Source organism: Dermacentor variabilis, chromosome 1, assembly GCF_050947875.1.
Source record: "Dermacentor variabilis isolate Ectoservices chromosome 1, ASM5094787v1, whole genome shotgun sequence".
Taxonomy (NCBI): domain Eukaryota; kingdom Metazoa; phylum Arthropoda; class Arachnida; order Ixodida; family Ixodidae; genus Dermacentor; species Dermacentor variabilis.
Window position 1 is genome coordinate 4,511,646 of NC_134568.1, and position 26,673 is coordinate 4,538,318.

At 49.7% G+C, this 26,673-nt stretch overlaps 2 protein-coding genes and 8 non-coding genes across 10 annotated transcripts in view; 9 read left to right on the forward strand and 1 right to left on the reverse strand.

Moving 5' to 3' along the window:
* Positions 1-26,673, reverse strand: part of LOC142575171 (lysyl oxidase homolog 3-like) — a 208,047-nt gene that overhangs the window by 160,675 nt on the left and 20,699 nt on the right. The window lies entirely within an intron of this gene.
* Positions 4,990-5,063, forward strand: TRNAN-GUU (transfer RNA asparagine (anticodon GUU)). Its single transcript has one exon. It is a non-coding gene; the product is annotated as a tRNA-Asn (tRNA).
* TRNAN-GUU (transfer RNA asparagine (anticodon GUU)) lies at positions 5,137-5,210 on the forward strand. Its single transcript has one exon. It is a non-coding gene; the product is annotated as a tRNA-Asn (tRNA).
* Positions 5,288-5,361, forward strand: TRNAN-GUU (transfer RNA asparagine (anticodon GUU)). Its single transcript has one exon. It is a non-coding gene; the product is annotated as a tRNA-Asn (tRNA).
* Positions 14,526-14,599, forward strand: TRNAN-GUU (transfer RNA asparagine (anticodon GUU)). The gene has a single exon. It is a non-coding gene; the product is annotated as a tRNA-Asn (tRNA).
* Positions 14,676-14,749, forward strand: TRNAN-GUU (transfer RNA asparagine (anticodon GUU)). The gene has a single exon. It is a non-coding gene; the product is annotated as a tRNA-Asn (tRNA).
* Positions 19,708-19,781, forward strand: TRNAN-GUU (transfer RNA asparagine (anticodon GUU)). Its single transcript has one exon. It is a non-coding gene; the product is annotated as a tRNA-Asn (tRNA).
* LOC142573895 (uncharacterized) lies at positions 20,371-26,311 on the forward strand. Its single transcript, XM_075683109.1, has 3 exons — positions 20,371-20,464; positions 20,627-20,785; positions 25,126-26,311. The coding sequence occupies exons 1-3, from the start codon at positions 20,371-20,373 to the stop codon at positions 26,298-26,300; spliced, it is 1,428 nt and encodes a 475-aa protein (XP_075539224.1). The 3' UTR covers positions 26,301-26,311.
* On the forward strand, positions 24,759-24,832 carry TRNAN-GUU (transfer RNA asparagine (anticodon GUU)). Its single transcript has one exon. It is a non-coding gene; the product is annotated as a tRNA-Asn (tRNA).
* Positions 24,906-24,979, forward strand: TRNAN-GUU (transfer RNA asparagine (anticodon GUU)). The gene has a single exon. It is a non-coding gene; the product is annotated as a tRNA-Asn (tRNA).

Sequence of the window (26,673 nt, forward strand, 5' to 3'; positions counted from 1 at the left end):
TTTGCTTCTTTGGTCTTTGTTTATATCATTTAGGAATTTGTGTTGTGATATGTCGAGGACTGGCAATAAAGAAAAAAAATTCTGTAGCGCAATCGGCTAGCGCGTTCGGCTGTTAACCGAAAGGTTGCAGGTTCAAGCCCTCCTGGGGGCGGTGGTCTCATTTTTTTTTATCAGATGCGTTGCGTGAAAGTCATGAGCACATGAGGTAAACTGCAGCACATGGCTAGCCTCCGTGGCGCATTCTGCTTCCGGCTCCCGAGCTCAACGGATCGCGGGATCATGAGCTCCAGTGGAGCGGCTTATGCGGCTGTTAGCCGCGGCAACAGGCTTTCGACATCGGAAGATAAGGATTACCAGATTATTTTGCCTCGGATACCTACAGGACGCATCGTGTTAAACACAGTTTTTTTTGCACGGCGACACTCGTGTTCGCCCGTTTCGCGTAGAGGATTTTCGGGACGCGCTTCAAGCTCTTGGTATGCTCTCTGGCGTCGTCGCCCTTGGAGCGTACCAAATCAACCACGTATGGGCGGTGACGATAAAGACAGCCGAGGGGGCCCAAAAGCTGGCTGCACTGAAGGAGCTTCAGGTCAAGGGGCGTCGCTGCCTGGTCATCGACCCTAAAGAACAGCAGCTGAAGCTTCGTCTTCACTGGCTTCTTCATGGTGTGGATGATGAAGACGTAAAGACTGCGCTGGCTTCCTTTGGCAAAGTCACGGAAGTAACCCGGGAGCGCTGGCGAGTGGAGGGCGTTTCCGACAAGTGCTCGACGACCCGAGCTGTGCAGCTGCAGCTGAAGGCTGGACTGAAAATCGACGACCTGCCCCAGCAGATCCGCGTCGCCGGCGAGCTTGCGCTGGTCGTAGCCCCAGGTCGCCCCATGCAGTGCCTGCGCTGCCGGGGCTCTGGTCACGTTCGTCGAGAATGTAAGGTTCCCCGTTGCTCCCGGTGCAGGCTTTTCGGACACAGCGACACGGACTGTGTACATGTACGTTCATACGCAGTAGCCGCGGGGTCGGCAGAGAGCGAGCCGTTGACATCAGACCACATGATGGACGTGACCGAGGCCGAGGAAGCGGCCAAGGGAGCTGGAAGCGGCAATGCGGTGGCAGAAGCGAGCGGGACGACGACGCCGACTAAAGGAGGACCGAATAATGTCCCTCCTCCCTACGAGCCAGAAATCGCACTAATCAGCGTCAGGGTGGCCCAGAAAGAAAATGAGAGCCGCCAGCCGGTTACTGATACTACGGAGGCAGCGGAAAACGACAACGCGACTACTGCTAGCGCCCGCGTCGAAAGCGTCTCGGCACCGGTGAAGAGGTCCCTCCAGCAGGAGGAGAAAGTCGACGGAAAGGCCAGCGGTGACTCCGAGGCGCCGCCGGCTAAGACGCTACCCGGCAGGTGCTCCACCCTCAAGCCTAAGCCTAACCTGGAGGCTGACCGTAGGCTCACCCCGAAGCCGACCAAAGACGAACTCGGACGACGGCCACCGGATGGCCACGGAGGCGTCTAGCGGTCAGCTAGACGTTAAGGTGAGCACCATGCTCCGGGCCTTCTCCCCTCCCGTTTAAATCAATAATGGCTACCAACCCGTCGCTTAGCCTAGGCACGCTAAACGTTCGAGGTCTGGCCGCCAAAAGGAAAGAGTCAGATGTATAGACTGCTAGTGGACCACGACCTCGACGTTTTAGCAGTGCAAGAAACCAAGGTAGACGGCGAGGAGGAGACCGGGAGCATGGTGCAAAGGTTCACGTACAACTACTATACGGTAGTGAGCCACGCCTTAGGGACTTCGGCGGGGTGTGTCTTGTCCATGAGGAAGCTTCCAGGCCTGGTTATAGACGGTTACTTCTCGTGCTCTTCCGGTCGACTTGTCGTTCGTGATTTCAGCTATTGCGATGTCCAATGGCGCGTGCTGTGTATTTATGCGCCTAATACAGTGCAAGAAAGGGTAAATTTCTTTTTGAACTTGAAGCACCACTTTTCTGTGCACAAAACGATAGCCTGTGTTGGAGACTTCAATTGTGTATTGAACATCGAGGATAGGTCTACGCGACGCGTAATTTACGACAAAAGCAGCGATATCATGGCGCAGATCATATACGAGTTTGAATTAGAGGATATCGCTCAGTGTTTCGGGGCTGACCGAGAAGTGAGGTACACCCACTTCAAGGGAATAAGTCATGCACGATTAGACCGTATCTATCTATCATATCAATCAGTAGAAAAATGCCAGTGCTATGCAGTTACTGCCGTATCCTTTTCTGACCACTGCCTGGTAAAATGCAGGGTGGGCCGCAAAAAAGAACGAAAAGAATTCGTCTGGGAACTGTGGAAAATGAATGCTGAGCTTCTACGGGATGATACTTTTAACGAAACGGTAGTGAATGCTCTTAATTCTTTTGGAAAAGACAGTTCTATGAAGTTGGGCGAGGAATGGGAGCTGTTGAAACAAACTATTAAAATCAAGGCAATTGAAAGAAGCAGCGTACTACGACATGAAGAGAAGGCAAGAGAAAGGGATTTAAAAACATTACTGGAAAAATTTGTGACGCTCGAATGCATGCAACCCGGCGCTTATCAAGAAGATATGCGTGCTATTAAGAAAAAGCTCGAGGTTTTCGATGAAGAGCGTTATCGAGGCGCGCTCGTGCGTGCGAGAGCAGAAAGACTAGCATGCGGGGAAATGCCTTCGAAAAGAGCACTGGGATTAGAAAAAAAGCACTCCAGACGCAAACAGATTGAGGCCATCGAATATAACGGGGTGGTAGTAACTGATATGAAGAATATAGGGCGCGCCTTCTTTGAACATTTCCAAAAGCGTTTCGTATTCAGGCCTGTCAACATGCAAAGTTTCAAGCATTTATTTTTGCAGCGAATGCCACAGCTGTCGAGTGACGTTAAAGAAACGTTTGAAGGACGAATAACTGAACAGGAAGTGATAAAGGCCATCGAAGACCTGAACCCTGGCAAGTCACCAGGTCCAGACGGTACGTCTTTGTGCCGCTTGGAACAAATCGTTCAAAAGCCACCTAGCTCCTATCTTGACCGCAGTTTTCAATGAAGCATACGAAATGAAAATATTTCCACCATCCTTCGGCCAGTCCCATACAGTACTGATACCTAAAACAGAAGAGACCGAGAAGCTCAAGCAACTTTCCTCCTATAGACCCATAGCGCTTACTAACTGCGTGTTCTGGAGTGTTCTGATGCCATGTGTGATGCAGTTGCGATCCTCCAGCTTGACTTGGAGAAAGCGTTTGATTGCGTTTCTCACGAGATATTGCTCACCATCCTAGAACATGTTAATTTTGGCCACATAATCACTGAGGGGGTGACCATGGCGTACCGGAGTTGCTATACGAGACTTATAATTAATCAAATGCTGGGGGCCCCCATTAACGTGAAGCGCTCCGTATGCCAGGGTTGTCCACTCAGCCCACTCCTGTTTTGTGTTTACATAGAAACGCTATGTCAGGCCGTCATTGAAAATGAATACATTAAGAGATTTTGCCTCCAAGCAGCAGAGGTGAAGTTATTGGCATATGCTGACGATGTGACTGTATGTTCTAAAGATACGCAAAGTGTATTGAACGCTGTGAGTATCGTCAAACAGTTTGGTAATGCCACTAATAGCTTCGTGAACTGGCAGAAATGGTTGGGGTTTTGGCACGGGGGATGGGTGTCCACACCAGACCACTTTTCGAACGTCACCTGGATCACGATGCCAGTTAAGTACCTTGGCGCACCCCTTGATGCCTACAAGGAGAGTAGCGAGTACTGGAAGGAGCGGACAAAAGAAATAAAAGAAAAAGCCGACCGATGGAACGCCGGTCACCTGTCAATGTTCGCGAAAGCAACAGCGTGCAACATGTTTCTCGCAACAAAGATCTGGTACGTAATGCAGGTACTACAATGCTCTCGGATTAATGTGCAGAAACTGCACTGCGTGTTCGCTGTTTTCGTGTGGGCATCGAGCTGGGAGCGATGTAGCCGAGATAATCTCTTCCGGCGCGTGATGGATGGTGGTCTGGGGTTGGCGCACTTCTTCTTGCGTCAACTAGTAAACAGGTTCTTCTTTTTTCAAGACACAAATGACCCATTTCTACGCACCGTTATCCAAATGAGGTTGTCAAGATCACTTCCCGAATTCGTTGTAGGCACCGAAACAATGCCAGGACCAGTTCGTGGTTTCTTTAGGGAAATAATTCAGAGTGTTTCCTTTTTGCGTGTTCGTTTTTCTAGTGCATATTTGTGGAGTGTAAAACGGAAAAAGTTATATCGTGATTTATGTGACAGTGTTTTGCTGGTACCCATGTACAGAGCCCCGTACAGTGGAGGCCCAGGCCTAGATGTATTGAAAAGGGTGAAGATGCCAGCTCAACCAGCCACTAAATCGTTCTTTAAATTACACACCAGTACTCTACCAGTTAAAATCTTCCTTGAACAAGGTGGGTTCTACATGCCATGGGGAACCCACTGCCTTATATGTAATGCTTACGGGCCTTCACTGTTTATGGCGCGCAAGAATGTCGGGTTACCATTGTGACCCGGATGCCCGACCGGTGCGTCTGTACTTTTGTGAATCCATGCAATGGTATGTGGAAGTGCAGAAGTTGCAACAGCCTCTTCCTGAGTGGCTGTCGAGGGTTGAACCCCTTACAGCACTAAAGGAATTTCAATCCGATAACGTCGTGCCACTGTAGCGGACGGCAACGAATGTAAATATTACTGTTCTTTGTTTCGTTTGTGTATTCGTTCCTTCTTGCTTCTTTGGTCTTTGTTTATATCATTTAGGAATTTGTGTTGTGATATGTCGAGGACTGGCAATAAAGAAAAAAAATTCTGTAGCGCAATCGGCTAGCGCGTTCGGCTGTTAACCGAAAGGTTGGAGGTTGAAGCCCTCCCGGGAGCGGTAGTCTACTTTTTTTTTTCAGATGCGTTGCGTGAAAGTCGCGAGCACATGAGGTAAACTACAGCGCATGGCTAGCCTCCGTGGCGCAATCGGCTAGCGCGTTCAGCTGTTCACCGAAAGGTTGGAGGTTGAAGCCCTCCCGGGGGCGGTGGTCTCGTTCTTTTTTCAGATGCGTTGCGTGAAAGTCGCGAGCACATGAGGTAAACTACAGCACATGGCTAGCCTCCGTGGCGCAATCGGCTAGCGCGTTCGGCTGTTAACCGAAAGGTTGGAGGTTCAAGCCCTCCCGGGGGCGGTGGTCTCTTGTTTTTTTTTTTCAGATGCGTTGCGTGAAAGTCACGAGAACATGAGGTAAACTGCAGCACATGGCTAGCCTCCGTGGCGCAATCGGCTAGCGCGTTCGGCTGTTGACCGAAAGGTTCGAGGTTCAAGCCCTCCCGGGGGCGGTGGTCTCTTCTTTTTTTCAGATGCGTTGCGTGAAAGTCACGAGCACATGAGGTAAACTGCAGCACATGGCTAGCCTCCGTGGCGCAATTGACGCGTCTTGGCTACCGAAGTGGAAGGACGTGCTATCATGTGCTCCCTTGTAGGGGCGGTTTCAGCTGCCCGTGTGGGCCGTGGTATCAGGTGTACTGAAAAGCCGGCTGAAGACTACCAGGTTGTTCTGCCTCATCTGCCCACAGGTGCTTCTGTTTTAAACACCGTTTTTTTTGCATGCCGATGTGAAAGCCAGGCCATATCGAGTGGAGCATGTCCGACATAGCCTTGCACGTCTTTCGTTGCTGCCGGAAATGGTTGCCCTCAGGGCATACCAAATGAATCACGTCTGGGCAGTGACGTTTAAGGACGAGGAAGGCAAGAGGAAGATATTAGAAGCTGAAGCGTTCAACGTTAAAGACCACCGCTGCATGGTCATCGACCCGCGCGATCGAGGTGTCCGACTGAAGCTATACTGGCTGCTTCATGGCGTACCGGACGAAGACGTGCGAGTGGCTTTGGCGCCGTTTGGAAAAGTGACGGAAATTAGCAGAGACAAGTGGAAGGTCAAGGGCTGCATTGACAAAGGATCAACCACCCGCTCGGTGACGCTGAAATTAAATGTGGGCCTCACTGTGGACGACCTACCACACCAACTGCGTGTTGCTGAGGATATGGCGCTCGTCTTCGTTCCTGGCAGAGCGCCGCTCTGCCTCCGATGCTGTAGCATCGGACACATCCGGCGAGAGTGCCGCGTTCCACGATGTGGGGTCTGTCGTCGCTTCGGCCACGATGATTCCCAATGTGTGCGCTCTTATGCCAGCGTTACAGGCCCACTCCAACGGGACGTAGTATCCGAACACATGATGGACGCCGCAGATGCCGAAGAAGCTAGCAGGGAGGACAACGACGTGGCGAAGACTCCTGCAAAGCCCCTTGAACCTTCCCCAGGAGCTGTCCAGGAAGCGAACCTGGGGGGTGAGCCCTTGGCTGCAGCCCCGGAAACGAAGCCAGAGACTGCAACATGCGACGCAGGCGTGAAGGCAGCAAGCGCGTCATCGACACTGCCGCAAGAAGAAGGCCAGGAAGCAACGGACGTCGAGATGCTTATGACCGGAAGCATGGCTGCAAAGCGTGCTCACGAAGACACTGGCAATACAGGAATAACTACTGCGTCAGGCACCGGCGAACCTCCAACGAAGGCATCGACTACGCGGCGGTCTATGCTTAAACCGAAGCCGAACGTGCCGCCTGGCAGTAGGGTGGCCCCTAAAACGCCTCCGCCCTTGCGGAGGACCCGTTCCAGTAGCCTTCAACAATGATCACAAGAACCCCACAGCATCGATGTGAGTGGGACACTTGGCCAAGCAACCCCATGAGATGGCGTCTAACTTTAAATCTAGCCTACGCGTTGCGACATTGAATGTGCGAGGAATGTGTTCGCGCAGGCGGCAGTGTCAGATTAGTCGCATGCTTTTAGAGAATGACGTTGACCTTCTGGCTCTACAAGAAACAAAAATTGAGAGTGAGGAGCAAACAGAACAGGTGGTTCAAGTTTTTCGATCTAGATACAGTGTATGTGTGTGCCATGTTGTTGGACGGTCAGGAGGCTGCGTCATTTTTATTCGCAATAGCATATCGGTTGTAGAAAAAAATGGCTGTGGCTTAGCTAAGGTTAAGCCCAGGTTGCGAAGCATACTAGCCTTCATTTTAGTTGTTGAACCACTGTTTTAGTTGCTGAACCACTGTTGAACTGCTGTTGCTTGGCTATATTTGGTTCGGCTAGACGAAGAAACAACTCATGCGTTACTCTGCTTCGCCTTCAAGAGTGGAACGCGACAGCGTTCCCGTCGACCCGCCAAGGGGTGTAGGACAATGGGCTACGGCGCAGCGACTACGCGCCCCGCATTGGACGCGGTGAGCGTCGAGCAACGCAGCGTTCGGCGCGGCAACGAAATGTGCGCCTGAGCAAGCGACGCACGCCTGAGCCTTAGAAACCGCTCGTTTCTAAGGCAACACCGCATTCACTAGAGGCGCTTTTGTACCGCTTTGAAGCATCGTACTCGTGGCTCAGTGGTAGCGTCTCCGTCTCACACTCCGGAGACCCTGGTTTGATTCCCACCCAGCCCATCTTGCAAGAGTTGAGCCAAAGCCACCTAGAAACAAGCGCAGCTGCTTATATACCGCCGCGACGCCGCGAGCGACGGCGCGAGTTGGAGCCCCGTTTCTCCTCTGTCGTGACGTCACGGTGTCACGTGGTCAGCCTTGAAGGCGACGCCGCGAGTGACGGCGCGAGTTGGAGCCCCGTTTCTCCTCACCCGTGACGTCACGGTGTCACGTGGTATTGAAGGCGACACCGCCGCGCCTGAGGAGCTGGGTTGAGCTCTAGTACAGTGGCTACAAGGGGGAAGTGTGAGCAGCGCGCCGCTCGCCGTATGCGGTCCACTGAGGCCTTTGAGGAGGATCCGACAGGCGGCGCTCGACGACGTTTGCACGTCAGTCGATGGGCAAGGCGCGGTGGCATACGCTGGCGTGAGCTGTGCTGCACGTGTTTCTCTCGGCTTTGCCGGCAGTTGTGTGAGTTATTTCTTGTGCGCTGTATGTGTGGTGATGCCCAGAAAACAGAGCCACTGTTTTGTGCCTGGGTGCACTACTGGCTACAAATCGTGCAAGATGAAACTGTCGCTGTTTGGTGTACCCAAGAATGAACTGGCGTTGGCGCAGTGGCAGCGGGCTATACCGCGTGCTGACAAACAACTCGAGAAGAACTCTGCGGTGTGCGAGCTTCATTTCGACACAAGGTACATTTCAAGGTACTTTGAGCACACAGTGAATGGAGAGCTCGTCCGAATCGAAAGAAGCAGGCCTCTGTTGCTTCCTGGAGCTGTGCCCACGCTTTTCCCAAACCTACCAAAGTATTTATCGAAGCAACTGCCGCCTGACAGGAAGCGGCCCGCAAAGCCTGAACCCACAGCTCCAGCCAAGAAGAAATGTGCAGAAGACAGTGCCGTTTCTGTGAGTGTGGGCTTCGAGGAGGTTCCGTACTGCACAGCTTCGTTTCAGGACCTCACTTTACCGTCGTGTTCGTGGGGCATGCACACGTTGAACCCTTCGCCGTTGACTGTGGCTTACAGTGTGTGCAAACCAGGGAAGGATAAACGGGTCCTATATGCAAGCAAGCTGGTTGTGTTTTCACAAGAAGCGAACTGTGTGAAACAAGATGTTTTTTTAAAGGGAGTGCGCCAGTCGGGGCTGTCATCCACCGATCCTACATCTCTTTTGAAAGAGGTCGACAGCATGGAAGTCTGTGTTGGAGCCGGCACAGTCGATGAATTTCCGTTTGCGTTGGGAAGCAAGAAATTTCACTTTTTTGACGCAATCATTTCAAGCATAAAGTGTCGTGGTGTAGCGCATGACAGTAGGCCATGTGTGATGTGCAAGCATCTAAGAAAAGCTCTTTTGAACCAGCGATCAAAAAAGCGTCGTAGCCAGAATTCAGCTCCCAGACTCTCAAGGAAGAAAAAACTTCAAACGCAAACTGTTCGGCGACTCAAGGCCAAGTTGTCAGTCTACACACAAACCATCAAGGATCTTGAGAGGCAGAGTGTAGAACTGGAAGAGAGCGTCCTGGAAGACAGATTAAAAGCTCTTCCACCTAAGCAAAGGCTCGCGGTACTGCAGTGTTTTCAGGCAGCTCGTCGCAAATCACTGAGAGGGATGAAATACAACCCAGATTGGCTACTCGAGTGCATTATAATGCGCATGAAGAGTCCAAGACTCTACGAGCACGTCAGAAGAGAGGGAATACTAACACTCCCGAACAGAACCTGCTTGAAGACATATATGCGGAAGTATAAGAGCGGGTTTGGCTTCAACTCCCTTGTGCTTGCAGGGATTGGCAAGAAAACGAAGACCATGGATGAATTCAGGTGCCACGGTGGCCTGATAATAGATGAGATGAAACTGTCGGAGTGTTTCAGTGTAGTTGGAGGGGGAAAGATTGAGGGACTTGTGGACTTAGGAAAATTCACCCCCGAAAGTGAGAAACATGTGCCTTGTGATCACGGTCTAGTGGTCATGTTTCAACCTCTAAGCGGTTCTTGGCATCAAATACTTGGTGTTTTTGCCTCAAGGGGCAATGTGAAGGCAGCTCTGTTGTCGAAAATCGTCCTAGAAGCTGTGATTCTTGCCGAAAAAGCTGGCCTGAAGGTTGATTTTGTGACAGCTGATGGCGCTTCATGGAACCGCTCTATGTGGCGCATATTTGGAATATCTGGTTCCTCGAGCTGTGTGAAGTCGTCGGTTGCTCATCCTGTTGATAAAGAAAGACGTCTTTTTTTTATGTCAGATTTTCCCCACTTGATAAAATGCGTAAGGAACGGTTTCCTGAAGTGCTTCTACAAAACTCCGGATGGTGCTGCCTACATTGAGCACATCAGGGTGGCACACGAGGAAGATAAATGTGCAGTCACCCTCAAGGTCATGCCAAAAATTAGTGCATGCCACGTGAAGCCCAATAATTTTGAGAAAATGAGGGTGAACTTAGCATTCCAACTTTTCAGCTCAGAAGTCGTTCGTGGCCTTTTCTTTTACAAGAATGAAATTCAAAGGAATTGGGGTGACCCAGCAGCAACTGAGGCATTTGTCAGCACAATGGCCAAGCTAATAGAGGCGATGACAGCACGTATTCCATCCGAAGCTCTAAGACTTGGGTCCATTCAAGAGAAAAACATCAAAGATTTCATCGAGTACCTTAACAAATGGGAAAGATCCTTGGCACCTTCCAGAGTAGGTTTTTTGTCAGCAAGCACAGCTGAAGGACTGAGGGTTACCCTCCATGCAACATTAGATCTGTTAAAGTATGTCCATGACAAGCTTGGGTACAAGTACTTGCTGACAAGCCGCCTTTGTCAGGATAGCCTGGAAAAACTGTTTGGCGTCATACGTCAGTTTTCCGGCTGTAATGACCACCCCAACGCAACCCAGTTCCTCATCACTGTTAATTGCCTAAGTTTTTATAACTTAGTGAAAGCGCCGAGCAGCGGAAACTGTGAAGGAGGCACCCTGCAGTTTTTGCTGGGTGAGAAGGAAGCAGGCGGTGAAGTGGATGAACTTCTTGACAGAGGACAGATAGAAGATGCTTCACAAAGGCTCCAGAAATCTGAGCTTCTCTCTGACCATGTGTACAATGAAAAAACGAGCGACAGCCGCCTGGTGTTTTACATTGCAGGGTATGTTGCACGAAAGACCATCCTGAAAACTCACTGCAAAGACTGTTTTGATCAGCTTCTCGTGAATCCGGAGAATGCTAACAAAGAACTCTCGACATTTACCAAATTTTGTGACAAAGGTGGTCTGCTCTACCCATCCCACGAACTTTTCTCGTTTGTAGAGGCGTTAGAACTCACCTTTTCTATGTGGTTTAGCAACAACCAACTGCACTATGACAGCCTTGATCAGCTGACATGCTGTCTCAGGAAGAACAATGTCTTGATTGGCTGTGAACTTCATGGGCTGAGTATTACCAACCACATCACCAAGTTTTTCCTGCTAACACGCCTTCATTTCTACATGAAATCCCTTAACAAAGAGAGGGAATCATCGCGGGAAAAAAAGAAGCACTTGAAACTGAGGCGGGTTACCTAAGGACTGTTTGGAAGAGGTTTCACTCCCAAGTACCAGGAAATCATTTTATTTTGCCGCTACCAGAGCAGCTTAGCAAAATAAAGCTTTATTCAGAAATTTTGCGCATTTGAACATGTGGTGCTTTGTCCGAGTACAGCAGAAATCAACCCGTCGCGAAATAATCTACGCTGTTGGGCGATCCAACATGGAAACGGTAAGTCTGCTTTCTCTTGACATTCTGCTCAATTTGGAATTAACTCAGTAATATTTCCGGCTCTCTTGTACAACCAAGTGTCCAGCAGAACCGATTTCTGTAATATAGTGAGAGCCATGGAAACATGACGAAAGAAAAACTGCGTCCGCCGCGTATAAAACACGCGTTTACCAACGCTGCAGCCGAAGAATCTGACGTGTATGCGCGCTGCAGCGCCATCTGCCCCTTTCCTTCCAAAGCGCTTCGCCTGCCCGGGCGCGCTCCTCACACTTCCCCCTTGTAGCCACTGTAGCTCTAGTAATATGCTTCGCATAAAAGTGTCCACCTGCGAAAGTGGGAGACTTGTCGCATGTGATTTTATTTTTGCTGGTCTACTGTGGCGCGCTGTGTGCATCTACGCACCGAACAAAATTCAAGAACGCGAAACTTTTTTTAAGTATGCTGAAGGATTTTTGAAAACAGAACGACATGTTGTGTTTCTTGGGGATTTCAACTGCGCCTGTACAGCTGAAGATAAAACGACGAGCCTCAAAGTACGCGATAGAAGCGCTGAGCTGTTGAACGCGATAGTAATTTAGAGAGAGTTTGAGGACATTGGTTATGCAATGACGCGAGATGGCCAAGCACGGTATACGCACTTTCAAGGTGATTCCCATGCGAGGCTTGATAGAATATACGTACCGGCGAAGTTTGTACCACTGTGTTCCTCTTATGAAACACAATATCTCAGTTTTAGCGATTATAGTTTGGTCTCGATTACGATTGGCGAAAAACGAAAGAGTGTCAAGTTTAATTGGTTCCTGTGGAAGTTCAATGAAAAACTGCTGCAAGATGAATTGTTTGTCACGACAACCAAGGAGTATCTTTCAAACGCCCTGCATACGGAAACCAACTGTTTCATATCAGTGTGGGAGCAGTTTAAATGCGACATTAAAATTGCTGCCATCGATAGAGCATGCGTATTACGTCACAAGGAAAGGCAACTAGAGAAACAGTTACACAGTGAAATGGTGTACATGTTAGGGGTAGAACATGAAGTGCCTGGAGCGTTTAAAAAAGAAATACCAGAGGTGAAAGCGAAACTCGAGTTGATCGACGAAGATAAGTACCGCGGCGCAATGATAAGGGCGCGCTCTGAAAAGTTGTGGCTGCGCGAAACGCCCACTAAGCGTGTGCTAAGTGAAGAAAAGAAGCATGCTGCAAATAAGGAGATAAATGAAATTCGATATTACAACAAAATTACACGAGAAAGCGAAGAGATAAAATGTGCATTTGTTGAATTTTATACCGAACTTCTCGGAGGAAGAATTTATGACCCCGAGTACTTCAAAGCCCACTTTCTAACTCTTATGCTAAGATTAGAGGACACGGTTAGAGAATCACTGGAATCTGAAATTAGCGTGGCCGAAATTGAAGCGGCAATCGATGACTTGGGTAATGGCAAATCACCTGGGCCAGATGGACTGGGTGCAGCCGTATACAAATTTTTTAAGGCAGAAATGGCAGTGGCTTTACACCGAGTGATCGCTGAATGCTATGAAAAAAAGCAAGCGCCTCTCTCGTTCAGGACAGCGCACGTAGTAATGATCCCCAAAACTGACGATCCTGCAAAATTACTTTCAGTTGAGTCCTACCGTCCCATTAGTTTGACCAATACAGATTATAAAATATACATGAAAGTGTTAGCTAGAAGGCTCCAAAACGTTATTAAGTCCCTCGTTGGCCCGCATCAAACCTGTGGCATTAAAGGTAGAACAATTTTTACGAACATACACATAGCAAGAAGTATTCTGGAATGTTGTGACGCAATGCATGACCGCGTAGCTATGATTCAGCTAGATTTACATAAAGCGTTCGACAAAGTTGTACATGAAGTTCTGTTTTTATTGCTGGAGCACGTAAATGTTGCATCTGTAATTACTGAAGGTGTTAAAATGGTGTATCATGATTGCACAGCGAAATTAGTGATCAACAAAGAATTAAGTATGTCAATTCCTGTGCGGTCGAGTGTGAAACAAGGATGTGCGTTGTCCCCTCTACTTTTTGCGATATACTTGGAGCCGTTTTGTTTACGTTTGTTTGCAACACCATGTATTCGAGGCTTCACTTTTTTCAGCAGTGAAGTTAAGGTCATAGCGTACGCGGACGACATAGCCGTGTTTTGCACCGATGCTAGAAGCGTGCAGGAAGTTGTCAGTGTTGCTAAGGCGTTCTGCACAGGAACTGGTAGCGTGATCAGTTGGCCGAAATGCCTTGGATTTTGGCATGGCAACTGGCAGAGCACACCCTAGGTGTACTGTAATATGAATTGGACCGTCTCCCCCGGAAAGTACCTCGGTGTCCCGCTAAATAACTACCTCAATGCTGATGAATATTGATCTGAGGAAAATAAACGCGTCAAAGATGCTACCGATAAATGGGGTGGCCATAACTTTTCAATGTTCGCAAGAGCTTCCGTTTGTAATATGTTTTTAATTGCAAAAGTGTTCTACGTGTTGCAAGTGATGGCCATGGCAAGAACTTCGGTTCAAAAAATCCACCGAGTGTTTGCGACCTTTATTTGGGGATCGCAATGGGAGCGCACAAGCCGGTGCAATTTGTTTCACAAGGTGAAAAATGGTGGGCTAGGGCTCTCACACCTGTTTTTCAAGCAGCTGGTAAGCAGATTCTTCTTTGTGCGGGACCAAACTGATGTGTTTTTGAGAACTGTGATCCAAGCACGATTGCATGATTATCTATCTGACTTTGTCGTGTCAACTGTTTCTTTCGGAGCTGGACCGCTCAGTCCTTATTTGCGTGAAGTGGTTACTTCTGTACGCCTGCTCAAGGCAAGGTTCTCATATGAATACTTGTGTGATGTCACGAAAAAGCCTTTGTATTCTGATATTCTCGATGTATTTTTACCATTACCGGTTTACCGAGCTGCCTACAGGCTAGGTCATGAGCGCGATGTGCTATAGCGCGTTAAAAAAATGCCAGTGAGACCCTCTGCTAAAACGTTCTTTTTTCAATTACATACCGACACTCTCCCTGTAAAGCCATGGTTACAAAGCAAAGGTCTTTTTGTACCTTGGTCGGTAAACTGCTTAATCTGTAATAAGCCAGAATCAATTGAGCATATCTTTATTTACTGCCATGACGCCCTATTTCTGTGGGACGTCCTACAAAAGCTGTTTCGGCTGTTAACCGAAAGGTTGGCGGTTCAAGCCCTCCCGGGGGCGGTGGTCTCTTTTTTTTTTTATATGCGTTGCGTGAAAGTCACGAGCACATGAGGTAAACTGCAGCACATGGCTAGCCTTCGTGGCGCAATCGGCTAGCACGTTCGGCTGTTAACCGAAAGGTTGGAGGTTCAAGCCCTCCCGGGGGCGGTGGTCTCTTGTTTTTTTTTTCAGATGCGTTGCTTGAAAGCCACGAGCACATGAGGTAAACTGCAGTACATGGCTAGCCTCCGTTGCGCAATCGGCTAGCGCGTTCGGCTGTTAACCGAACGTTTGGAGGTTCAAGCCCTCCCGGGGGCGGTGGTCTCGTTTTTTTTTTTCATATGCGTTGCGTGAAAGTCACGAGCACATGAGGTAAACTGCAGCACATGGCTAGCCTCCGTGGAGCAATCGGCTAGCATTCCGCTTCCGGCCGCCGAGCTGATCGGATCGTTGAATCATGGGCTCAAGCGGGGCGGCGGCAGCGGTCACTTTGGGCCGCGGAAACAGGTTCAGCAACGACGACGAAAGGGACTACCAGTTTATTTTGCCCCAACTGCCAAAAGGACGAATTGTTCTCAACACCGTCTTTTTACACGGTGATGTAAGAGCGAGGCCGTACAAGGTCGAGGATTTTCGGGATGCGCTTACGCCCACAAGCCTGCTGCCGGAAGTTGTGTGCCTCGGGGCCTACCAGGTCAATTACGTCTGGGCCGTGACCCTCAGTGACGCAGCTGCAACAAAACGCCTGCTGGCCCTGTAAGAGCTTCAGGTGAAAGGGCGTCGATGTGTCATCGTCGACCCGCAGGACCAGCAAGTGAAACTCCGGCTGCACTGGCTGCTGTACGGCGTTTCCGACGAGGACGTCCGGGCGGCATTCACAACCTTCGGCAAGGTAGAAGAGGTGAGCAGGGAGCGTTGGCGCGTCCAAGGCATGGGAGACAAGACCTCGACCACGCGGACCGTGCTACTGAAGCTGAGAAGCGGCATTAAGGTGGAAGATCTGCCTCACCAGGTCCGCGTCGGCGGAGAGCTGGCATTGGTGGTCGTACCTGGGCGGCCCATGCAGTGCCTGCGCTGCCAAGGGACAGGACACGTACGCCGTGATTGCAATGTCCCCCGCTGTTCGAGATGCAGACGGTTCGGCCACGTCGACGCTGACTGCGTTAAATCTTACGCGGTCGTGACAGGACCAGCAGCGAGTGATGTTGCTGCGGAGCACGTCATGGATGCAGTCGAGACAGAAGAAGCTGCTAAGGGAGCCGGTGTGCAAGTGCCTTCATTGACGACAAATGCCACGACGGTACCGGAGGTCGCTCAAGCCAAGGTATTCGAGGGTGCTGAGCAGGTGACTGGGCCTGCACGTGTCGAGAGGGACGAAGACCCTGTGAAGGCAGGTGCTAATGAAGGCGAACGCGAGGAGACTGAGTCAGCGATGCAACAGGGCGAGGATGCAAACGACGGGGACCGGGCGGCTAGTCTCGGTGCCACCTGCAAGCGCCCCCGTGACGAGGGCGGAGACAAGGACAGCGCGGCATCCAGCACAAGTGACGGGCCACCAGCGAAGACGCCTCTTGGGAGGCGGTCTGTCTTCAAGCCGAAGCCAAATGTGCCGCCCGAGAGAAAGCCTGGTGACAAAGCACAGCAAAAGAATAACGCAGGGAAGACGGGTGGTCCCGGAGGCGGCTAGCCGAGGGCTGGTCTTGAAAGGTAAGCACCATGCTCCGGGTCTATCTCTTACTTTAGTTCATAATGGCTCCTAATCCGTCGCTCACTATTGCCACACTAAACGTGAGAGGGTTGGCGGCCAAGCGTAGGCAAAGCCAAGTCCAACGGTTGGCCGCTGACCAAGACCTAGACGTTCTAGCTGTCCAGGAGACAAAGGTTGATGGAGAGAAGACCGGGAGCATGGTGCGGCGTTTCATGACTAGATATTATGCGGTCGTGAGCCATGCGGTAGGGACGTCCGCCGGTTGTGTCCTGTTTGTTAAGAAGTTGCCTGGCCTTGTTGTTAAAAATGTATTTTCATGTCAAACCGGAAGGATCGTTTTTTTGTGATTTTGTTTTTCGTGAATTGGATTCAGAGTCATGTGCATATATGCACCGAATGCTGTGGAAGAACGCGCTTCATTTTTTGCGAACCTTTTTCAGTATATTAGCACTGATAAGTGCATGGTTTTGTTGGGGGATTTCAATTGTGTTTTGAGGGCTCGGGATAGAGTCAATAATGCTGGTATTCGCGATAAAAGCAGTAGTGTGTTGACTAAGCTAATTAGTGATAATGAACTGGACGATGTCTGTGAGTGCCTGGAGGGGGAGCGGGAAGTCATGTACACACGATTCCAAGGTAATAGTCATGCGCGGTTAGACCGCATATACGTATCGCAAGACATAATTCCAAAGTGCCATAGTTATTCGGTGGCACCAGTATCGTTTTCAGATCACTGCATTGTGAAATGTCATATAGGCACGGAGAGGAAGAAACAAGATTTTAATTGGGAACTATGGAAAATGAATGCCTTACTACTAAAAGACGAGCCATTTGTAGAGGCAGTACGTGAGGCCGTCAGGAAAGTAAGTGAAGAAAACAGTGAAACAATAGCAGAGAAATGGGAATACTTCAAACAAAACGTAAAAATGAAAGCTTTAGAAAGATCGAGCTGCTTACGATTTGAGAAGGAAATGAAAGAAAGGGGCTTACGAAAGACACTTAAGCAGCTGATAGCGCTGGAGTGCGAAGAGCCTGGGACGTATAAGCAAGATGTAGGAGCCATTAAAGAAAAAATCGAGCAGCTTGACAAGGAACGGTATCAAGGTGCGATTGTGCGAGCAAGAGCAAATGCATTAGTAGCTGGAGAGAAGCCCACTAAACGGGCGCTGGGACTCGAAAAAGCGCAAGCTCGACGGAATCATGTCGACAGAATTTTGTGGAACGGCACAGTTGCCGACGATAGTAAGAGCATAGGCCGAGCGTTTCTAGAGTATTATCAGTCACTCTTTGCGTTTCAAGAAGTGAATATAGACGAGTTCAGAAGGGCCTTTCTATCTCGGATGCCGCGAGTGAGTGACGATACAAAACAACGATTGGAATGGAAAATAACAGAACGTGAAGTTGAAGAAGCGATTGATGATTTGAACCAAGGCAAATCACCTGGACCGGATGGTCTGGGCGCGTGTTTATATAAAGCTTTTAAGAAAGAACTGTCGCCGTTACTAACAGAGCTCTTTAATGATGCGTATGATAACAAAACTTTGCCGCCTTCTTTTGGAAAAGCTCATACCATACTTATCCCTAAGAGTGACCAAGTGGAGAAACTTAGGCTAGTAACATCTTACAGGCCAATGTCTTTAACCAATGTTGATTATAAGGTTTTTATGAAAGTTTTGGCTGCCAGACTTCAAAGCGTCATGAATGACATAGTGGCAGATCACCAAACGTGTGGTATCAAAGGAAGGTCCATTTTTTCGAATATTCACACGATGCGGTGCGTGCTGGAGTGCTGTGACGCCACCTCGGGTGGAGTCGCGGTGCTCCAACTGGACCTCGAGAAAGCGTTTGATTGTGTCTCTCATGATATTTTGTTTGCCATTTTGGATTACGTTAATGTTGGTTCCATCATCACGGAGGGAGTGGCGTTGGCGTACCAGAACTGCACAACACGCTTAATTGTTAATAAATCATTGGGGGCCCCCATTAACGTCATGCGTTCTGTGCGTCAGGGCTGCCCTCTCAGTCCTCTTTTGTTTGACATTTACATAGAAACTATGTGTTTGGCAATAACTGAGAATGAGCAAATACGCGGGTATAGCTTGGCAGCCACACAAATCAAGCTCTTGGCATATGCAGATGACATCGCGGTGTGTTGTACAAGCAAAGAAAGTGTGACGGAAACAATAAAGGTAGTGAAAAATTTTTGTGATGTGACGGGCAGTAGAGTGAACTGGGGAAAGTCCCTCGGTTTGTGGCACGGAGAGTGGTCTTCGGCCCCGGACCATTTTGCAAATGTGAGCTGGATAAAAACCCCGACCAAGTACTTAGGTGTCCCCATGGGCAGTTACAAAAATAGCGACGAATACTGGACGGACCAAGCAAAAGAAACCAGAGAAAAAGCAGACAGGTGGAAAGGCATCAACCTGTCGATTTTCGCAAAAGCAACTGTGTGTAACATGTTTTTTATTACGAAGTTGTGGTACGTCATGCAAACGTTGTACTGTTCAAGAGTAAACGTGCAAAGGTTGCACAGAGTGTTCGCGGTTTTTATCTGGGGCTCTACCTGGGAAAGGAGTAGCCGAACCAATCTGTTCCGGCACGTGAAGAAAGGGGGGCTGGGCTTGGCGCATCTTTTTGTACGCCAGCTTGTGAATAGGTTTTTGTTTTTTCGGGATGTGCGTGATCCGTTTCTGCGCACTGTATGCCAACTCAGGTTGAGAGGTGCTCTGCCGGCACTTATTGTTAGTACAGATAGTATGCCCGGAACGCTTCGTGGCTATCTTAAAGAAGTTGCAGATAGTGTGCGCTTTCTTTCTGTGCGTTTTTCTTTTGAGTATTTATCTAACGTTAAAAGGAAAACATTGTATAAAGATATTTGCGATATTGTATTTCCAGTGCCATTGTACAGAGCGCTATACAGTGGAAGATCAGGACTGGATGTCCTTAAGCGAGTGAAAAATATGGAGGGGCCTACTGGGGTAAAGACATCCTTTTTTAGATTACACACAGGAACACTCTCAGTGAAGACATTCATGGAAGAACGTGGCTTTCTTGTACCCTGGGGCTCGCACTGCTTGATTTGCAAGCAACCAGAAACAATAGACCATGTCTTTTTGCATTGCTGGGCCGGAGTGTTCTTCTGGGATGTCCCACAAAGAACAATGAAGGAGTTACCGTTAAATTCGCATGGCATCAGGTACTTAGCGGTAACGAATGACGACGGGGTTCCCTTCGACCTAATAATGCTCAAGGGCCTTCATAGTTTATGGCGTGCAAGGATGTCTGGGTACTACTGCGACCCGGACGCTAGGCCTGCGCGTACGTATTTCCGCGAAAGCATGTCTCGTTTCATTTAAATAAAGAAAATACAAGAATGTCTACCCGAATGGCTGTCGATGATAGAACCTCTGACAGCACTGAAAGAATTTTAATTAGACAACGCCAGTCCTTATAGGACTGATGGCATGTATGTTCTTTCAAAATGTTTTGTATTTGCTAATTGTGCATTGTAATTTTGTTCTGTATTATGTGCTCTGTACAATGTCGAAGACCGGCAATAAAAAAAAAAGCCTCCGTGGCGCAATCGGCTAGCACGTTCGGCTGTTAACCGAAAGGTTAGAGGTTCAAGCCCTCCCGGGGGCGGTGGTCTCTAGTTTTTTTTTCAGATGCGTTGCGTGAAAGTCACGAGCACATGAGGTAAACTGCAGCACATGGCTAGCCTCCGTGGCGCATTCTGCTTCCGGCAGCCGAGCTGAGCGGTCAGCAGAATCATGGGCTCCAGTGGAGCAGCGACAGCGGCCACTTTTGGCCGCGGAAACAGGCTGAGTGACGATAGGGAATATGCATTTATCTTGCCCCAACTAACTAAAGGACAAGTGGTGATTAACACCGTATTTTTGCACGGTGATGTTCGCGCCAGACCTTACAAGGTCGAGGATTTTAGAGACGCCCTACTGCCGACGGGACTGTTGCCTGACGTGGTATGCATAGGGGCGTACCAGATCAACCACGTCTGGGCAGTGACCCTCAACGACGCGACTGCCACAAGAAGGATGCTGGACCTTAAGGAACTAAAAGTTAAGGGACGACGGTGCGTCATCGTTGACCCGCAGGACCAGCAAGTGAAGATTAGGCTTCACTGGTTGCTGTACGGCGTTGCCGACGAGGACGTCCGGACGGCGTTCGCGGCTTTCGGCAAGGTGGAGGAGGTGAGCGGTGGCGCGTGGAAGGCATGGGGACCAAGACCTCAACGACCAGGACCGTCCTCCTCAAACTGAAGGGCAGCGTGAAGGTTGAGGACCTTCCTCATCAGATCCGCGTCGGCGGTGAGTTGGCCTTGGTCGTCGTTGCCGGTCGACAGATGCAGTGCCTGCGCTGTCACGGCACGGGACACGTCCGCAGAGAGTGCAGAGTCCCCCGCTGTTCCCGGTGCAGACGTTTCGGCCACGTCGAAGCTGACTGCGTCAAGTCCTATGCCGCTGTGACAGGCCCACCAGCTATTGACGTGGCGGCAGAGCACGTGATGGACGTGGCCGAGGCGGAGGATGCGGCTAAAGGAACCGGTGACACGGTCTCGACGGCTACAACAAGTGGGTCGACGACTCTGGAGGTTTACGGAAAGGCGGCTGAGGCTACCCAGAAACAGAGTAGGGCGGAACAGGTCGCTACGACTGAGGCGCAGGCGACGGGAAGCGTCAGTGAAGACGCACCTGACGACGCGACCGCAATACAGCAGGACGAGGGCGTCACCGACGACGACCGTACTGGGGCTCTTGCTGCCTCCGTCAAGCGCACCCACGACCAGACAAAGGACCGCGAGGATCGGGCACCCAGCACCAGTGAAGGACCGCCGACGAAGACACCTCATGGGAGGCGGATGGGCTACAAGCCAAAGCCCAATGTACCGCCTGAAAGGAAGCCTGCCGACAAAGCGGCCACGTCTAAGGACACCAACAAACCGTGAGGTCCCGGAGGCGGCTAGCCGATGGCTAGTCGTGAGCGGTAAGCACCATGCTCCGGGCCTACTTTACTTTTCTTTTAGGTGAAGATGGCTCAAATACTGTCCCTTAGGATTGCCACATTAAACGTGAGAGGGCTGGCGGCTAGTCGTAGGCAAAGTCAGGTCCTACGGTTGGTCACTGACCACGACATAGACGTACTAGCCGTCCAGGAAACTAAGGTTGAAGGAGAGGAGGAGACCGGGAGCATGGTGCGACGTTTCACGACTAGGTATTTTGTGGTGGTTAGCCATGCGGTAGGCACGGCTGGAGGGTGCGTTCTTCTTGTGAAAAAGCTGCCTGGACTGCAGATTCAAAGTACTTTTTCGTGTCAGTCAGGAAGGATTGTTCTCTGTGATATTGTTATGTGTGATGCTGAATTCCGCGTCATATGCGTATATGCCCCGAATTCAGTAGATGAGCGCGTCCGTTTTTTTCGAACCTTACACAATATGTATGTTGTAATATGCGCGTGATGCTGTTAGGCGACTTTAATTGTGTGTTGTGGGCTGGAGACAGAGTCAATAATGCAGGTGTGCGTGACCGAAGCAGTGAAGTGTTATCAAATTTAATTAATGAAAATGAACTCGATGATGTTTATGAATGTCTGGAAGGGGGGCGTCAAGTGACTTTTACACGTTTTCAGGGCAGCAGCCATGCGCGTTTGGACCGAATGTACATTTCATTGGATACAATTCCAAGATGCCACGGTTACTGTGCAGTACCAGTGTCGTTTTCAGATCACTGCCTAGTGAAATGTAACGAAGGTATAATGAAAAGGAGAGATGTATTTAAATGGGACATGTGGAAAATGAATGCCTTGTTACTAAATGACCAGCCCTTTTTACAGGTGGTACGGGATGCGGTTAATGAAGTTCAATGTGATGCTGCGGGAACAATCGTCGAGAAGTGGGAATGTTTTAAACAAAAGGTTAAAATGAAAGCGATAGAAAGATCCAGTTGTACAAAATTCGAGAAGGAAATGAAAGAAAAGGGTTTAAGAACACTGCTTCGGCAGCTGCTAACGCTTCAGTGCAGAGCGCCTGGTGCGTACAAAGACGATGTGCGAAACGTCAAAGAAAAACTTGAACTTTTTGACAAGGAACGATATCAAGGTGCAATAGTGCGCGCACGAGCAGACGCACTAGCGGCAGGGGAGACGCCCACAAGGGCGCTCGGCTTGGAGAAGGCGTATGGACGAAGAAACCATGTCGACCAGATTTTAGTGAATGGGGATGTCGTTGAAGACAGTGACAGCATTCGGCGCGCCTTCTTTGAGTACTATCAGTCGCTTTTTGCATTTCAGGAAGCGAATGTTGAGGGTTTTAAAGCAGGTTTTCTGCATCGCATGCCACGTTTGAGCGATGACGTAAAAAAGCTATTGGAGGGAAAAATAATGGCGAGCGAAGTCGAAAAGGCAATCGACGATTTGAACATGGGTAAATCGCCGGGACCTGATGGAATCAGCGCGGGTCTATATAAAGCTTTTAAAAAAGAGCTGGCGCCTTTGCTTGCACATGTATTTAATGACGCATACGAAAAGAAATCATTACCACCTTCCTTTGGAAAAACACACACCATTCTAATACCGAAGAGCGATCAAATAGACAAACTCAGATTCGTGTCATCCTACAGACCGATTTCACTAACAAACGTCGATTATAAATTATTTATGAAGGTTTTAGCTAGCAGGCTTCAAGGCGTCATCAAGGAAATAGTCGCAGACCATCAGACTTGTGGCATCAAAGGGCGATCTATTTTTTCAAACATCCATAAGATGCGATGTGTGCTCGAGTGCTGTGACGTCACTGGTGGCGGTGTTGCGGTTCTTCAGCTCGACCTAGAGAAAGCGTTCGATTGTGTCGCTAACGTTATTTTGTTTGCCATCTTAGATCATGTTAATGTCGGTTCCATCATCACTGAGGGCGTGGCCTTGGCATACCAGAATTGCACAACAAGATTAATTGTTAATAAGTCTCTGGGGGCCCCCATTAACATCATGCGTTCAGTGCGCCAAGGCTGCCCCCTCAGCCCGCTGTTATTTGCTATCTACGTAGAAGCAATGTGTGTAGCAATTAATGAAAATGATGGAATACGGGGTTTCAGATTGGCAGCGACAGAAGTGAAGTTGCTTGCATATGCAGATGACATTGCAGTGTGTTGCACTGACAAACCGAGTGTAATGGAAACAATATCTGTAGTAAAGCATTTCTGTGCCCTAACGGGTAGTAGAGTAAACTGGGGCAAATCGCTAGGGCTGTGGCACGGGGACTGGTTTTCTGCACCCGACTATTTTGCGAACGTGAACTGGGTGAAAACTCCGACAAGGTATCTGGGTGTTCCCCTAGACAGGCACAATAGCAGCGACGAATACTGGAGGAACCAAACCAAAGAACTGAAAGAAAAAGTAGATAAATGGAAAGGTAATCACCTGTCCATGTTTGCAAGAGCGACAGTTTGTAACATGTTTTTTATTACTAAGTTATATTACGTCTTGCAAACACTGTATTGTTCTAGAGTAAATGTGCAAAGGCTGCACAGAGTGTTTGCGGTTTTCATCTGGGGATCAACATGGGAACCGTGCAGCCCAACAAATTTGTTCAAAAGAGTTAAGGATGGGGGTGTGGGCCTGGCGCATCTTTTTGTTCGTCAAGTTGTAAACCGATTTTTGATTTTTCGCGATGTGCGCGATCCTTTTCTGCGCACCGTATGCCAGCTAAGGTTGAGTAACGCTTTGCCGGCACATGTTGTTAGCACGGCAAGCATGACGGGAACGCTGCGTGGATATTTCAAGGAAGTGGTCGACAGTGTACACTTCCTTTCTGTTCGTTTTACAAATGATTACCTTTGTGAAGTGAAAAGGAAAACATTGTATAGAGATGTATGCGACATTGTTTTCCCAGTGCCCTTATACAGAGCCATATACAGTGGAGGGCCAGGAGAGGATGTACTTAAAAGAGTAAAACAAATGCAGGTGCCACCAGGGGTAAAGGCCTTCTTCTTTAAGCTACACACCGGAACGCTCTCCGTGAAGACGTTTCTGGAGGAAAGGGGTTGTCTCGTACCTTGGGGGTCCCACTACTTGATATGCAAGAAGCCCGAAAATATAGATCACGTTTTCCTACATTGCTGGGCGGCAGTTTTCTTCTGGGACGTCTTAAAGTGAACCCTGAAGAAAGAGCTACCGGTGGACCCCCAAGGTATCAGGTATCTGGCCATTAAAGATGACGACGGGGTTCCCTATGACTTTGTTATGTTGAATGCTCTACACTGTATATGGCGGGCTCGCATGGCAGGGTACCACTGCGATCCTGACGCTAGGCCAGCTCGCGTTATCTTCAAAGAATGTATGTCGCGATTTATTGAAATGCAGAAAATAGAAGAATGTGTACCGGATCGGCTGTCGAGGCTAGAACCCCTGACAGCCATGAAGGAATTTTAGTTAGACAACGCCGGTCCAATATGGACAGACGGCTCTATTGTACGGTTTCTTTCTTTACGTACCTTCCATTGTTTTCTTTTTCTTTCTCCTCCAGTGGTTGGAATTTTCGATACATAAGTGTGTGCTAACTGTATGGTCTTAGTAACGTCGAAGACCGGCAATAAATAAAACAAAAAAAAAGCCTCCGTGGCGCAATCGGCCAGCGCGTTCGGCTGTTAACCGAAAGGTTGGAGGTTCAAGCCCTCCCGGGGGCGGTGGTCTCTTCTATTTTTCAGATGCGTTGCGTGAAAGTCACGAGCACACGAGGTAAACTTCAGCAGATGGCTAGCCTCCATGGCGCAATCGGCTAGCGCGTTAGGCTGTTAACCGATAGGTTGGAGGTTCAAGCCCTCCCGGGGGCGGTGGTCTCTTCTTTTTTTCAGATGCGTTGCGTGCAAGTCACGAGCACATGAGGTAAACTGCAGCACATGGCTAGCCTCCGTGGCGCAATCGAGACGCGTCTTGGCTACCGAAGTGGAAGGACGTGCTATCATGTGCTCCCTTGTAGGGGCGGTTTCAGCTGCCCGTGTGGGCCGTGGTATCAGGTGTACTGAAAAGCCGGCTGAAGACTACCAGGTTGTTCTGCCTCATCTGCCCACAGGTGCTTCTGTTTTAAACACCGTTTTTTTGCATGCCGATGTGAAAGCCAGGCCATATCGAGTGGAGCATGTCCGAGATAGCCTTGCACGTCTTTCGTTGCTGCCGGAAGTGGTTGCCCTCGGGGCATACCAAATGAATCACCTATGGGCAGTGACGTTTAAGGACGAGGAAGGCAAGAGGAAGATATTAGAAGCTGAAGCGTTCAACGTTAAAGACCACCGCTGCATGGTCATCGACCCGCGCGATCGAGGTGTCCGACTGAAGCTATACTGGTTGCTTCATGGCGTACCGGACGAAGACGTGCGAGTGGCTTTGGCGCCGTTTGGAAAAGTGACGGAAATTAGCAGAGACAAGTGGAAGGTCAAGGGCTGCATTGACAAAGGATCAACCACCCGCTCGGTGACGCTGAAATTAAATGTGGGCCTCGCTGTGGACGACCTACCACACCAAGTGCGTGTTGCTGAGGATATGGCGCTCGTCTTCGTTCCTGGCAGAGCGCCGCTCTGCCTCCGATGCCGTGGCATCGGACACATCCGGCGAGAGTGCCGCGTTCCACGATGTGGGGTCTGTCGTCGCTTCGGCCACGATGATTCCCAGTGTGTGCGCTCTTATGCCAGCGTTACAGGCCCACTCCAAAGGGACGTAGTATCCGAACACATGATGGACGCCGCAGATGCCGAAGAAGCTAGCAGGGAGGACAACGACGTGGCAAAGACTCCTGCAAAGCCCCTTGAACCCTCCCCAGGAGCTGTCCAGGAAGCGAACCTGGGGGGTGAGCCCTTGGCTGCAGCCCCGGAAACGAAGCCAGAGACTGCAACATGCGACGCAGGCGTGAAGGCAGCAAGCGCGTCATCGTCACTGCCGCAAGAAGTCGGCCAGGAAGCAACGGACGTCGAGATGCTTATGACCGGAAGCATCGCTGCAAAGCGTGCTCACGAAGACACTGGCAATACAGGAATAACTACTGCGTCAGGCACCGGCGAACCTCCAACGAAGGCATCGACTACGCGGAGGTCTATGCTTAAACCGAAGCCGAACGTGCCGCCTGGCAGTAGGGTGGCCCCTAAAACGCCTCCGCCCTAGCGGAGGACCCGTTCCAGTATCCTTCAACGATGACCACAAGAACCCCACAGCATCGATGTGAGTAGGACGCTTGGCCAAGCAACCCCATGAGATGGCGTCTAACTTTAAATCTAGCCTACGCGTTGCGACATTGAATGTGCGAGGAATGTGTTCGCGCAGGCAGCAGTGTCAGATTAGTCGCATGCTTTTAGAGAATGACGTTGACCTTCTGGCTGTGCAAGAAACAAAAATTGAGAGTGAGGAGCAAACAGAACAGATGGTTCAAATTTTTCGATCTAGATACAGTGTATGTGTGTGCCATGCTGTTGGACGGTCAGGAGGCTGCGTCATTTTTATTCGCAATAGCATATCGGTTGTAGAAAAAGTGTCCACC